This window comes from Bactrocera latifrons, unplaced genomic scaffold, assembly GCF_001853355.1.
Source record: "Bactrocera latifrons isolate USDA-ARS-PBARC rearing strain unplaced genomic scaffold, ASM185335v1 scaffold_633, whole genome shotgun sequence".
NCBI lineage: Eukaryota > Metazoa > Arthropoda > Insecta > Diptera > Tephritidae > Bactrocera > Bactrocera latifrons.
The window spans coordinates 80,424-95,677 of record NW_017537305.1 but is presented as its reverse complement, the minus strand read 5'-3'; the positions used below and the strand labels follow the sequence as shown (position 1 = coordinate 95,677).

Below are 15,254 nucleotides of genomic sequence, written 5' to 3'. Positions count from 1 at the left end.
CTGAGTAGAAATTAAGATACCTTGATGTACACATGTTCCCTGGTCCTTTAAAAAGGTTGTTAAAGGATGTGCGGACCATTGCCACTGCACAAAGTAGCGGTTATCATAACTAACTGGATTTAACAAATTTTTTTTTTTTATACAACAGAAACAATTTGGAATATCAATGAAATTATTTATTCCTCTGAAAGTACATTCGATGCCATTATGTATGGAACTTGATTTCTTTTGCGTGGTCACCACAGACACGCTCGCAGAAGTTCCGGCACTGAACTCAATTTGCGACGGTTTTTAAGCATAAATCGGCCGATACTACTGCAATTTCATGTTTGATATTCGTAGGAAGTTCATCAATCGTCGCTGGCTTGTTGGCATAGACCACAAACTTGACTTATCCCCACAAGATATAATCTAACGTCATCAGATGGCACGACCAAGGCTGAAAATGTCCTGGGCCATTTCGTGAGATAATATGTTCACCCAACTTGGTTTTCAATTAATAGATTGGCGATGTCCTGTTGGAACCATATATTGTACAAGTCCACATATTCTAATTCGGGCCAAAAACATCGGTTATCATTATGCATAGTAACGTGGCAGTCTTGATCATTACGGAAGAAGTACGGACCAGTGACGCCGCCGGCCCACTTACCATGCAATGGTGACTTATGGAGTACGTGCGGATCGCTGCCTCACCAAAAACCCATATTGTGCTTATTGACTATTCTGGTGTTCAAGCAGCTTCAGTTCTTGTGTCTATTTGATCTTGTAAGCGCTCTTAAAGTTTAAGCCACTGACTTCGAATTTCGGTAGTAAGTTTTAATAATTTAGACTCGCTGTTGGATCATATATCATAATGAAATGGCAAACCTTATTGAAGAGAAATGTCAAAAGAGCGGGAAAAAATATGGCGTCGTTTGCTTTCCCTATCGGTTTACTTTTGTAGCGTTCTTATTAAAAAACCCGTTATAAAGTATGGCTTTTACTTGGGTTCAATTTAAGAAAAAAAAAAAAAATGATAATGCCATAGTACAAAGACGTATAAAACTGGGTGTATGTATACTATACTTAATTTAATGTTTTTGGAACTTTCGTCTAACCTTATACTATATATGATATATACAGTGGGCGACAAAAGTCTATGTGTGGCGACCATTTCGGCTATCTGGCATGTCCAAAAGCAATCAGAAAAAAAGTAAAAAGGTAAAAAAGATGCAATTTTGTTTCAAATGTGATTTTATTAATGCGTTACAAAAATTAACTTGAATTAATAAAGACTTAACAAGTTAAATGAAAAAAAATTCAATGACAAAAGTCTACGTACGATTTGAAAATCAAAAGGAATTACTTTGGTACGGCACTAAAAGTTAAAATAAGTCGTCCTTTAATATTTTGTTGACCCTCCATTAGCATTTATAACTGCTTGCGAACGTCAGGGCATTGAAGCGACTAAATTTTCAATTTCAAGGGCCATCAATGGCGTTATTTGTTGCCATTTCTGTTGCAGCTTCTCTTTTAGTACTAGGGCACTAGTCCAAAAGCTCCCAAACGTGTTCAATTATCCAAGATACAAATCTCACCAAGGCATAGTTTATCAACGGATACTTTTAAGTTTTGTTTCAAAATAGATTGTATTTTGACTCATGTGTAAACAATACTCGTTTCCAGAAATCGATTCCCTCGTCTAAATACTTTTACGCGAATTCCAAACGAAGTTTGCGATTTTTTTCACTTATAGACGGTTTCTTACGCAGAGTTCTGCTGTGAAACCCATTATTATTCAAGGCCCTTTGAACTGTTCGTGAATGCACACTTGTATTCTGCCAACTTAGTGGCTTTCACTTTCGGATTTTGATCTGCTTCTTTCAAAAGGAACAATACATCTCTGCGACCCAGCGATCACTGCGCGGTTTATTTTCAAGACTATTCGTATTTTTGTAGTTAATGAATATTGTTTGAACTGTTGACTTTGTTAAATTTAATGAACTTGATATTTCACCAAACGATTTCTTTTCATTTCTATACTTTACTACTAAGTTTCGAAAATCAATTGATATTTCTTTACGGGAAGCCATTGTCACAGCCAAATAATACTAAGTTTGTTATAATGTTTGTAACACCCAAAAGGAAACGTCGGAGATAAAATATGTTTGGAAGTTTATAGTTTTATTTACAGATTATTTAGAAATACTTATAATTATTATTTTACAAGGTGAAATGTTGCCCGTGAATACGTCCGTTCGGTATCACGGTTTATAGAAAAGAGGGAAGAATGACAGTATTCTGGAAAACGGGTTGCTTACAACTAAAAGGAAAATACGTAGTACAGCGTTGCTAAAGGATATTGTAAAAGTAGCAAAGGCAGTGCCGGATTAGCCACGTAGCAAGAGTAGCAAATGCTACGGGCCACGCGCTCCAGCTGATCGTAATTTAAAAAAATATCAATTTAGATGGAGCGTAAAATATCTTTGCATGCTTTAAACGCGAAGGGCTTAGGATATGTTTCACTCAATACCTTCCACCTGAAAATCTAGAACTCGATTTCGTCACGTTAAATCGTAAAAATAAGTAGGCGTTTTACGAACTTCTTAACTTAAATGTTCTAATGTTTAATTATAAATATTATAATCGATATATTTAGACAGGTATCTATACTAGGTACATTTCTACCCTTCAAGCGTCCAGATTTGTATTTTTTTTAAATTATCATTATCGAATATCTCTAGATTTTGTATGCTTCAAAAAAAAAAGTATCATTATTAATTTTTACAATATTTTTATTGAAAATTATTGTTTAACGATATTCTTGTGACCTTCCATATTATAAAAAAAACATTATTTTATATCATAAAACACAGTAATTAAAATGTTCTATCTAGTTATTTCTTTTTCCAAGCGGGCGCTCTACCTATCGATGGGGTCGTCTTGCGAACGCACTTAAAGATCTTACTTCAAAAATCCGATTTTGAAACGGTTATCGGACAGTAGGTGGTTAGCCCGAGCTGATGTTTTTTTTTTTTTTTGTTTTGTGGTTTTATCACTATTAAGCAAGTATTGGAAGACATTTGCAATAAGGTGGATCAAAAAATGGAGTGTCGTAATAAAGCTTACGGACTACTTTCATCAATGACTAAGTTAGAAACGGGAATAATGACAATTACGTGAAACGAAGTCCTAGAACGCTTGCAAGCGACTAGTGCTTCACTGCAGTCGTCTGATCAAGACCTTAATAAAGGGATACACCTTTTATGAATCATTATATGGCTACGTCCAAGCAATGCAATCCACTTTTTCAGATATTGAGGCAAAATTCAAAGATCTGACCTACTGTGAAGAATACCAGCAACAGACATCACGACGAATCAAGCGAAATACAAAGTACGACAATTTCAGCGGCTCTACTACACTCGATGACTTTTTTGAAAATCAAACAACTGGACAACGTTTCGAATTCGAGGTGTTTATTGTCGTTATTGATAATGTAGTGTCTGTTTTAACTAAACATATGAAAGCATATCACAAAATTAGTAGAATTTTTGAAGCATTTCGACAGCTAAAATCTCTTACAACAGAAGAGATCCTGGAAAAATCCTCTAGTATGGTCAGTGCTTACGAAGATGATTTGGAGAACAGCTTATTAGGCGCCGAATTAGTGCAGTTAGCAGAGCTGCTGAAAACAGATGTGACTACTGTAATTGACAGCAAGAAACAGGAGCCTCTGGAACAGCCATATTATAAACTTTTTGAAATAATTCTTTAGAAACGTGTGTCCCAAACTTATAAATTGCTTTGCGAATTTACTTATTCCACACGATCACTAACTGCAGTGGCGAACGTTCTTTTTTCAACATTAAAACGTATTTAAAATGGATTAAGGAACACGACGGACAGAGAACGTCTTAATCATCTCACTTTGTTGAATATAGAGCATGACTTGCTTAAAGAAGTCAATATTGAAAGTATTATCTCTAAATTTGCCTATAGGAAATCCAGAAAAGTTTATTTGTAACAATTTTCTTTTATTTAGTACCCTAAACTTGAGAACCTATAACAAACCAAGGGCCCCTGACAGAATCCGGCACTGAGCAAAGGGTTGCTTATAATCGGCGAATACTGCGTTGCAACATACATAAAGCAGTAGCTGAGTGGATTTAGTCATATCCTTATATCCGTACTCCCGTTTATCTGTCTGAATGTACTCAAGGGACAAGCCTTTTTGAGATATCGCTCTGAAATTGTGCACCAATTCGTTTCTAGCCCTAAGAAGCTGCTCATTTGTTGCAACCACGAACATCGGACCACATATCGATTGAATTTTTATCCATATACTGAATACGTTAAATGTAATTCCCTTTTACAAGGTTAATTTCAATATAAATATCTCGTCAATAAGTAAAACGCAGTAATGAAACTAAGTAATCTTATGACTTATGGTAAAAGTTAATTAAGTGATTTGATTATAATTCTTAAACGGTTTCGTCGTGTATTGAATTTTTATCAACTTATAATGATGCAGCTTCACAAATCAGAGAAGCTATACGTTCAACACTTACACGAATATAATATCCTAAATAAATATTAACACAAAATATTTATAATTTTTTTTAAGTATTTATTTAATTATTATAATCACTTTTTGTAATGGCTTGCAATTTTTTTTCCTCTACTTCTAACATTTGCTGTTTTATGGAATTCTTAGCAGCTATCAAATTCTCCATAGCAATGTTGTGCCTTCTAATTTCTTCCACTTCCGCTTTTTTATCGCTTTTAAATCGTTTTGCTTATTCACTGCTCTGCCTAGTCGTCGCATACCTGAGGAACTATCGTCCAACTTATCGAGAACCTTTTCCTGAAACTCTTTTTGAATTGTAAGTTGTTGTTTTATTAAATCGGCTGTACATGTATCCGGTGACCTAGGAGTACGTCTAGGCAATGCTGGACTTCAGGTCACTGATGGCATTGATATATCGGCTGACATCGGTAAGCCCATGCTCATTGTATTTTTAATTCCACTTGTACTCATCCCTAATGCCGTTAGTGTTATCACCGCTTCCTGCAATTCGCTGAAATGGTGCTGCCTATATCTGCCGCCACCAGTAGCTGACTGCTTCTTTTTATTTTCCTTCCAGTCGAGCCATACCTAATAAAAAAATAAGTCAAACAAGCTTTAAGTTATCCTGTTACAACAATAAAATCTACAAATTCATTATATTACCTTCTTGCAGCTGGAAATATCCTTGATAGGCGGACCAACGCTGTTGAGTTCTTGGGCGATATTGTTCCAAAAAGCTGCCACGTTTTCTTAAGGGCACTTGGAAAAACCCTGCGCCATTTCAGGGTTTCGCTGTAACAGCTCAACCATTAGTGCATCTTGCTGCTTGGTGGTAATTACTTTGGACCTGCGGAAATCGAATTAAATATTATTTTACTGGTACCAAATATGTTATAGTTAGAATTCAATAAAAATTTACATTTTTCTTTTTTTTTTAATTATTTCTCCGCTAGCAAAAACTTATCGTAAAAAATTCCAATAAAATTCAAAATTTCCCTTTTCGAATGAATTCAGTCAATGCCACTCTACGAATTTCGAACTTACGTTCGGAATCGCTCGAATTGCATGATAGCAATTTCGTATCTTTCCCGAAATAACAGTCTACGATGGATTGCGTGATAGGGCTGAATATCTAGTGATTGCGGACCTGTGAAGCTATTTTTAATATATATTTCCATAACAATCCTGCACGTACAAGATAAGTTTTGTGTTTTGGGTCGTTATCCTGTGGTAAATAGAAATGGCTGCTATTAACAGCCGATTTAAGCACAATTGATATTTAAATTATTTTCTTAAAATTTTCAGAAACATTGTGTATATCCTTCCATGATATAATTGCAAACATTATTGAATTCAATAATAAAGAAAAGGAATAACGATCATGGTATATTAAAAATGGTCGAAGTGGCACTTAGAAATCATATCATATATATTGGAAAAGTCGGTAGATGTAGCCTTGCTATCGATTTCTTCTGGTATTTTATAACCAGCTTTCGTTTGAAACAAATTAACTCCACTACCCTGTCAAACCAGAGAGCATGGAATTCACCCCGTGAAATGTTAACATTGTTTTGAATTTAGCAGAAGGGAATCTGTAGAATTATAGCTTTGTTAAAATGATCAACCAGGGAATATTCTATTTATGACATGCGATTTCTAAATTTCGTATGAAACAAACATGGAATTGTGTTTTGCCGTCGGCATTTTCATATCAATGCGCCCTTCCCCCAGGGAATTATGTGGATAAGTAATACGTAATAAGTAATACGTTCAGATTTCTTTGACTTGGTTGGCACATTTGGCCCAAATAACAAATTTCGATAATTCCGAGGATATCAAAAAAGTTTTTGTTATTATATCTATCAAGTAAAAATTATTTCCATATTCCTTTTTTTTTTAAATTATAATTCTTCTTTACTGGTGTAGACACCGCTCACGCCATTATAGCCGAGTTAACAACGGCGCGCCAGTCGTATCTTCTTTTCGCTCCGTGACGCCAATTGAAGACTTCAAGCGAACCCTTCTCCACCCTGTCTTTCCAACGGATTGAGCGTTTTCAGAGCTGGAGTGTTTTCGTCCATTCGGACAACATGACCTAACCAGCATAGTCAGTGTTTTTTAGTTCGCTAAACTATATCAATATCGTCGTATATCTCATACAGCTCATCATTCTATCGAATGCGATATTCACCGTGGCTAACGCGCAAAGGACCATAAATCTTTCGCAGAATCTTTCTTTCGAACACTCGCAAAGTCGACTCAATAGTTGTTTTCATCGTCCAAGCCTTTGCACCATATAGCAGGACGGGAATATTGAGTCACTTATAGAGTTTGGTTTTTGTTCGTCGAGAGAGGACTATACTCCTCAACAAGAGATATCCAAGTTATTATTATGAATAGTTGAGTGGGACGATTGTTTGTTTGATGACATGAGATATTTCGTCTTGCCCTCGGCTGTTCTCATCGTTTCGGGGGCCGCTCCAAGCACTCATAGAAGACATCTTTAGTTACATCGTCCTTCTCTTCCGTCGTTGCCTGGGTGCAAGTCAGCGATATGTTGATGAACTTCTCTTTGCTGTTTATTATGGCTAGACGTTCATGCACCGGGGTGAATGACAGTTCTCAGCGACGAAGTCTCTATTCCACCACGAATCCCACACCAAATTTGCCCTCTTTTATATGGTCACTGTAGTAAATGCCTCAAGGACCTACTCGCCTCAGTCCTTGTCCCGTCCATCGCATTTCTTGGACGGCGGTGATGTAAGATTTCACTCTAACGAGGACTTCAACCAGCTGGGCAGCGGTACCTTCCCAATTAAGGGGCCGGACATTCCAGGTGCATATCCTCAAATCGTGGTCCTTAAGTCGTTTGTCATGGGCGTGATCAAAAGGGGGGTGCATTGTTGTAATAAATTAATTATCTATTAATAAGCAATATATTACAATAATATTTATTCGGAAAGTTATTATCTAAACATCAAATAAAATTATAAAATATATAGTTCAAATTGAATATACGTATATATTACTTTGCGTGCATTCATAAAAATTATCAAAATTATACTCATATTAATATATATGATTGCATATAAACCTATAAAAGTATAAGCCAAAAGGCCAAAAATTAAAGGAATTATGCAATAACTTTATCTATATACTTTTTGCACTTCTAAACTTTGTAACACCAAAATAAGCAAATATTTGCCTACACTTTTTCATATTATCAACTCCACATTTCAGCTAAAAATAAAATTTCTCCAATTTTTCTTTACAAAAAACTATCACGCATATGTGACATGACATTTTTATTTTCTATTTAACTTTTTCCATTTTCCTCGTTTCGTCGACGAATCTTTGTATTTAAACAGTCGTTTTTTTTAAAATGTTCTGCTAAATAGAAGCGAATATGTGAAAATATGGTGAATTCCTTGGTTAAATGTTTTCAGTTCTGTTAGCCGTCCAATCGAGCATCACACTAAATTCAATTTGCATCTTCTCTATGTGTTTATGTTCTCTTCTCAACTATGTCTAAAACATATGCGATCTTTCTATTATAAAAGTTTTCGGGTGTAAAATTTAAATCTTTTAAAATCAAATAATACATTTGTTATACTAGAATGTTATTACAATGCTGCATAAATTACGGTTTGCGTATATGTTTTTTTTTTCAGAGTAATTTTCCTTTTTTATGTCCTAGAAATCAATATATTATTGTATGAAAATTTGTATGGCTATATGTTTGTTTTTAGGTATAAAATGGAACCTTGGAATATAATAAAATTGTTTCCTGCTCAAATTGAATGAAACAATAATATATACGGAAGCCACATTTACATACCCTGTATATTTCTTAGAAATGGGGGGAGCTATGGGGAAAAACGGGGTCAACTTTTTGGATGCTCTACCTTCACAGGTAACGGTAAGCTTATAAATTGATATTCGTCTCGTGCTAAACTCTGACATTTCAGGGTACGTTACACATTGTTATGCTTGGTCTTGATTCAGCTGGGAAAACGACGGCTCTGTATAGATTGAAACTCGATCAATATTTAAATACAGTACCTACAATTGGATTCAATTGCGAAAAGGTAAATTATGATATTTTATTTTACGAAGTGGGTCATTACTTCGCTGTTATAAACGTTTCAGTAATTTTCTAAAATAATAAATACGATTTTGGCATTTCTACCGGCTTTTTTATTTTAGGGATTAATTGGAACCATCCGTGCTACTAGCGAAATGGTTATCTAATTTCCGCACATAGTATAAAGTAGCTTTGCTTTGATTCTTTAATAAATTTTTGTTGTATATTGTTAAGTAAAAAAGCTGAGCGTATACAAAATGCGTTCTATATTACAATGCTTGTTGTACAGCTAATAGTGTACTAAAAATTTAAATTCTCATAAAATATTTCAATAAAATTTAAAATTCGGAACTTAAAATGTGAGGTGCCCGTGCTCCAGGTCTAACTTTGGAATTTTGTTATATTACTGATTAGACTTCTGCACAAGTGCACTTGATATCACCGAAGCACCTAGTGTCCTATTGCAATAACATTGTTTCATATCATTTACAGCAAGGTAAGCAGTTAAATTCTATAACATCGAAGGCAAAATACCAAACTGTTCAAAACCAATATTTTCAGGGGTGTTGTGGAATCTGATAGTTGTCGGAATCAGAATTGAAACAGATCAAAAAAAGCTGTAGGTGTCATGAATTCAGACATTATTGGTATGATATTCGAATTTGCATCGGTTTTGGGTATCACGGAAACCAATTTTATCGGTTTTGCTGTCAGAAATAAATCAAGAAGATAGTCGCACACAGATTTGAAATGTAAGTTAAGAAATCAATTTATTTTATTGTTACGAATTGATGTATCTTTATTTCTATAGGACAAACCATAAGTATAAAACACGAAAAGTCTTAATTATTGAGTTTTGGAAGAAATGCGGATATTTAAGGGGAACCTGCTTTTTTTTTGGGAGGGATAGAAATAGTTGATTAAAGCGAAATGTCTAAGGTTTATAGTTATATAATTTAACATCACCCGAAAATTTTTTGGATACGAATTCTTTGATATTCTGCCTTAGGGAAGCAATTGCCCGATGCATCTCGCGGGTGCATTTATCAGACGGCGGGCAATATGCAGGACGCAATTTCTATGGGAAACAAAAAATTAAAAAAAAAATCATATTTATAAAAACGTATGTTCAAGTTTCAAAAAAAATCTAAAATTTCAAAAAATTTGAAAAAAGTGGTGTTTGATTAAAAAAAATGTTATGTCAAAGATAATAAACTTTGCCCCAATTTCATACGATGTTTAGTTTTTTTTTATCCTGCCCGCCAATTAAGAAAAATCGTAAAACTGAAAAACCGAGAAATCGCTCAAAGTTTTCGCTTTCTGCCCAAGCGCTCATATATGTATCTGATAAACGCTCGGTCACTATTTAACTTCTAGCTTCGACAATATTTCGAGTTCCCATCTATAACTTTGGGGTAATATTCTTAGATAATTTTTAAAGAAATTTAAGCAAAGAAGAATTAAATTTTTTAAACTTCTAAAGCAGGCTTTCCCCTTAAACAAGATTTACAAAACGTAATAAACGTAATTTAACACACAAATGCGTCTTTATTCATTCGATAAATGTTATCTCTTAAAATCTCCATTTAATGCGAAACTTATTAAAAACTTTAATATGATATACCAATTGTATGCATTTGCAAGTTTTGTCACATTAGTAAACAGCTGGTTCGAATATTGGTTTTGCGTATGTTCGAAAAGACGAAAATCCAATCAGATTCTGACACCATTTAAAATCAGAATTGGTTTGCAATTCTGACAGCTAAGCAGTTCTGTCTTGGATTCCACAACATCACTGTTTATAATAGTACAATCAAAATAAACTTACATATTTAAAATTTAATAAATAGTGCATCTTATATTATTTAGTATTTTTTAAATGTTATATGTGTAATAATACTGCAATGGCTTGGGCAAATTAAGTGCTGTGGTCCGGAGTAGCGGTAGAAAAAAACTGGGAGCCGTATTAGAGCGGAGCTAATTAAAATTTTAATGTGCTACAGTTCTTCTAAATACTTCTTGTTCATCTTAACTCAATTCATTTAGATAGTACTATAAACAATTTAAATTTATTTGAAGAGGAGGATTCATTTATGTTCTTACTCCTTATTATTTACTTATTACTACTTATTAATACATTAATTTGAATACTGTGACTGAATAACATAACTTTGTATTTTTATTTCATTTAAACACTGGCTGAACAAAATAAGTTTTTAATTTAGATTTTTTTGTTTCTAAATAAAATATTCAGGGGTGTCGCGGAATCTTATAGTTGTAGGAATCAGAATTGAAACCGATAAAAAAGTAGTAGGTGTCATGAATTCAGATATTATTGGTTCGATGTTTGAAACAGATTTTGTATCGGTTTTGCTATCAGAAACAAAGCAAGAAGATAGTCGCTGACAGACTAGGAATGTAAATATTAAGTTATATTTTTTTTACTAATATATATATGTGTAATGTTTAAATTGTTAAGTTTTTGGAAAAAAAATCCGGATATTTAAAAAAGAAATACAAAACGAAAAATCTTCCTTTAAATCGGACTCATTAAAAACTTTAATGGTACTACTTCCAAATGTATTCATTTGCAAGTTTTATCACATTAGTAAACAGCTGTTTCTAATATTGGTTTTGCGTATGTTCGAAAAGCCGAAAATCCAAACAGATTCTGTGACACCATTAAAAATCTGAATCGGTTTGCAATTCTGACAGCTAAGAAATTCTGGGAGTAGCGTAGCTTTTCAAACGCTGGTTTTGGGTTCAAAGAGGAATTTTTTCTAGGCATTGTTGTTTCAAAACAATACAACTATTTACGTGTCTTTTTTGATGCACGTGGTATAATATTAATCGACTGAACCATTACACTGCGTATTTGGTTGCAGTTCCATTTTTCCATTCCCAATATTTAGCAATTGTATAATAATTAAGGAAGGATCAGTTTGAAATTGTACACATATACTTCATCGTTTCCGTTTTGTACTGCGCTTTGCAATGCTTCAAAAATATTTCTGTATATCTGAGTTTATTATAAATCTTTTTATCAACATTGCAGTTATTCCGCTATGAATGTATTTGCGTCCTTCGTCCATAATGGAGCTAGTTAGCAGCAGTGCCTTGTTCGTCCTAAAAAAAACTGCCTGATTCAGGAACAAAAATCACAATAATCCATACAAGTATGCATGCATTCAAAGATTAGTGTGCTCCTTCACTAGCTCTGTGTTGTTATTTTTAGCTTACTCCTTTTATTTGAAGTATTACAAGTTTCAAATGATTCTTACATACATTTTGAACACATGCTTCTGATTTGAAATATAATTTTTATATATATGAATTGTAGTGACTTTTAACATAAAGAGATGAAAAGTATTCTTTGTCCGTAACCTATCTCTTGGCAACCTCCCCACCAATTTTTAGCCAAATTGGTTCAGCCGATCTTGAGTTACATGGTTTATCCGGATGCAGCGCTGCCACCTGGAATTCCCAGCACGTCACGGAAGGCATTCTCCCAAATAGCCTTGAGAGACGAGGTGCATGCTGCTTGGATCCCCTCTGTCGTCTCAAAATGCTTGCCTTTCATCGGCTTTTCAGAGAAGGAAACAAAAAAAGTTCTGGCCCACATCTGGACTGTAAGGTGACTGCGAATGCGTTAGAATGCTGGCCTTGGTTAGGTAGCTGTTCACAAAAAAGGTGGTGTGACCCGCGAAGTTGTCGAGGTGAAACTTTCAATCGGTTGCGATGATTTGTCGGACCCGATTGACCCTTCGCTTGGGTCTCTTGAGAACTTCTGCGTAAAACTTGGCGTTTACGTAATAAACGAAGCCTTTGATGTCAAAAAAGACAATGAGCGTTTTCACTTTGGATTTGCTCACTCATCAGCGAACTCTTCCCGGCCCTCCAATAAGGCATGGTGCCTCCCAAAACACACCATTTCTCTTTAAAGCAACATCTGGGTAAGTCTGCTTGATCATATCAAATGTCTCTGTCGCAGATTAACCAAGTTTCAAACAGAATTTAGTCGCGTAAATGTGTTCTAATAGACGCTGTATTTTCGGCCTGCACCACTCCCAGAAACACGTCGGAAGGAAAATGTTTGTAATGACTCTCCAGGTCCTCGGAGACAACTGACCAGCCACTCGTTACGAAGTACTGTCGCGGTGCAAAACAATTAGTCCTATTACTTTCCGGACAAACCCTGTATAAATAGTGTAACTAACACGACTTCTTTTTATTTTTTATTTTTCTTTTCTCCGATAATAAACGCGTCCAATCTCTGCTAAATTCGAAGTGCTATAGGGAGAACCGCGGTTTCCGACGCGCTATTTAACGCAACGCTACGACCCGCAATTTTTCAATCTTTAATATTTTCGAAAATATTTATTTATTCATGTGCTGTAAAGAGTCAGGTACCAGGGTATTAATGCTGTGTTGGTTAAAATTGTTTCTAAAGTTAGCCCCTATTTGTCGTAAACAGTAAAGCACAAAAAATTTTATTTTGGGATAATCATAAGAGATAGACATATGTATACCATCGCGGAATTTTTTGTAAACCTTTTGAATGTGTTCAACACTTAGTATATTATTTTGATACAAAATCCGTTGCGTAGTTTTAAAGATTCAAGCATACATAGTGATATAGGGACAGAGAAAGCGAATTTGTTTTATATTATGTAATGATGCATTCATTGGGGAGCACACATGTATTTAGAAGATTCGTTCCAAAGTGAACAGTACTTTTTGAATCTAGTACCGTGGCGCCATGGTGGCGCCATCTGGTGAATATGCGAAAAATTTCAATTGATGAAACAAGCTTGCCTATCCCGTAGTAGAGTGCACGAGTGGTTTCAACGTTTTCAAAGTGGGCTTGAAGACATAAATAACGATCAACATGTGTGCCAATAAAAATCCGTGATCACCAGAAATTCCATCGAAACTGTTGAATTCATCAAAACTCAGCCGAAATCATCATTGAAATTCATCGAAATGGAATTGAACATCTCTAAAACATCGATTTATCGCATTTCGACGAAACATTTGGGCTTACGAAAGTTGTTTGCACGGTTTGCTCTGCTCTAAATATTACTCTGAATCCAACAATCGAAGGACGATTATTTGACCAAAAATCACATTTTAACCATTAACCACTCCCCGTATACACCTGATATGGAACCTTGTGACTTCTTTCTTTCCGGAAAAAGCAATTGCCCATGAAAGGCATAATTACTGTCATCGTCCAAGCCTCTGCAGCATATTGTAGGACGGGAATTATGAGTGACTTATAGAGTTTTGTTTCTGTTCGCCGAGAGAGGACTTTTCCTACTTAGTCTGCACCTCTTCGCACGAGATAGTCTGGCTGTCAAAAGCAGCGCGAGTCTTTTCCAAAATTTGGCGCATGGTGAATATCTGTGTAGTTGTTGATTTGCCAGGCCTAAAGCCACACTGATAAGGTCCCATCAGTTTTGTTGATAGTGGGCTTTAAGCTCTCACACAATACGCTCAATAGAACCTTATATGCAAAATCGAGTCGGACCACTATCTTGTTGCAKCCAAGATTCGCACCCGCCTCTCTGCAGCAAAAAACGCACGCCATCAAACACAAGGAAGGTTCGACATCGAGAAGCTGCAATCACAACAGACAGCCGAACGATTTTCTACTCGGCTTACACTCCTGCTCTCTGAGAGCACTCGTCAACAACTCGGTATAAAGGAACTGTGGGATGGCATTTCAAGCTTCTTACGTACAGCTGCAACCAAAACCATTGGTTTTCGGAAAGTGCAAAAGAACAGCTGGTACGACGAGGAGTGCCGTGTCGCAGCGGAGAGAAAACAGGCTGTCTACCTCGCAACGTTACGATCGACCACAACACGTGCGGAATGGGATAGATACCGAGAGTTGAAGAGGGAAGCGAGACGCATTTGCAGACAGAAAAAGAAAGAGGCCGAAATGCGCGAGTACAAAGAGCTTGATAGTCTGGCCGACAGGGGTAATGCTCGAAAATTCTACGAAAAAATGCGGCGGCTTACAGAAGGTTTGAAGACCGGAGCCTATCCGGATTAGCCTCCTCAGCATCGCATATAAGGTTCTATCGAGCGTATTGCGTGAAAGATCAAAGCCCACCGTCAACAAACTGATTGGACCTTATCAGTGTGGCTTCAGACCTGGAAAATCAACAACCGACCAGATATTGACCATGGAAAAGACCCGTGAAAGGAGAATCGACACTCACCACCTCTTCGTCGATTTCAAAGCTGCTGTCGACAGCACGAAAAGGAGCTGCCTTTATTTCGCGATGTCTGAATTTAGTACCCCTGCAAAACTTATACGGCTGTGTAAGCTGACGTTGAGCAGCACCCAAAGCTCCGTCAGAATCGGGAAGGACCTCTCCGAGCCGTTCAATACAGAACGAGGTTTCAGACAAGGCGATTCCTTATCGTGCGACTTTTTCAACCTGCTTCTGGAGAAAATAGTTCGAGCTGCATAACTAAATAGAGATGGTACCATCTTCTATAAGAGTGTACAGCTGCTGGCGCGCCGTTAGTTCTGCTTTCTCCAGACTGGACAAGGAAGCAAAGCGAATGGGTCTGGCAGTGAAGGAGGGCAAGACGAAATATCTCCTG

At 36.0% G+C, this 15,254-nt stretch overlaps 1 protein-coding gene across 1 annotated transcript in view; it reads left to right on the top strand.

Annotated features, from left to right (window-relative positions):
* Positions 1–4,738: 4,738 nt before the first annotated feature.
* Positions 4,739–15,254, top strand: part of LOC108975304 (ADP-ribosylation factor-like protein 4C) — a gene marked incomplete at its 3' end in the record, with an annotated part of 81,224 nt that continues 70,708 nt past the window's right edge. Inside the window, exons 1-3 of the mRNA XM_018943692.1 lie at positions 4,739–5,431; positions 8,302–8,471; positions 8,521–8,640. Of these exons, the coding sequence (XP_018799237.1) occupies positions 8,409–8,471; positions 8,521–8,640 (183 nt within the window). The remainder of the gene's footprint in view (positions 5,432–8,301; positions 8,472–8,520; positions 8,641–15,254) is intronic.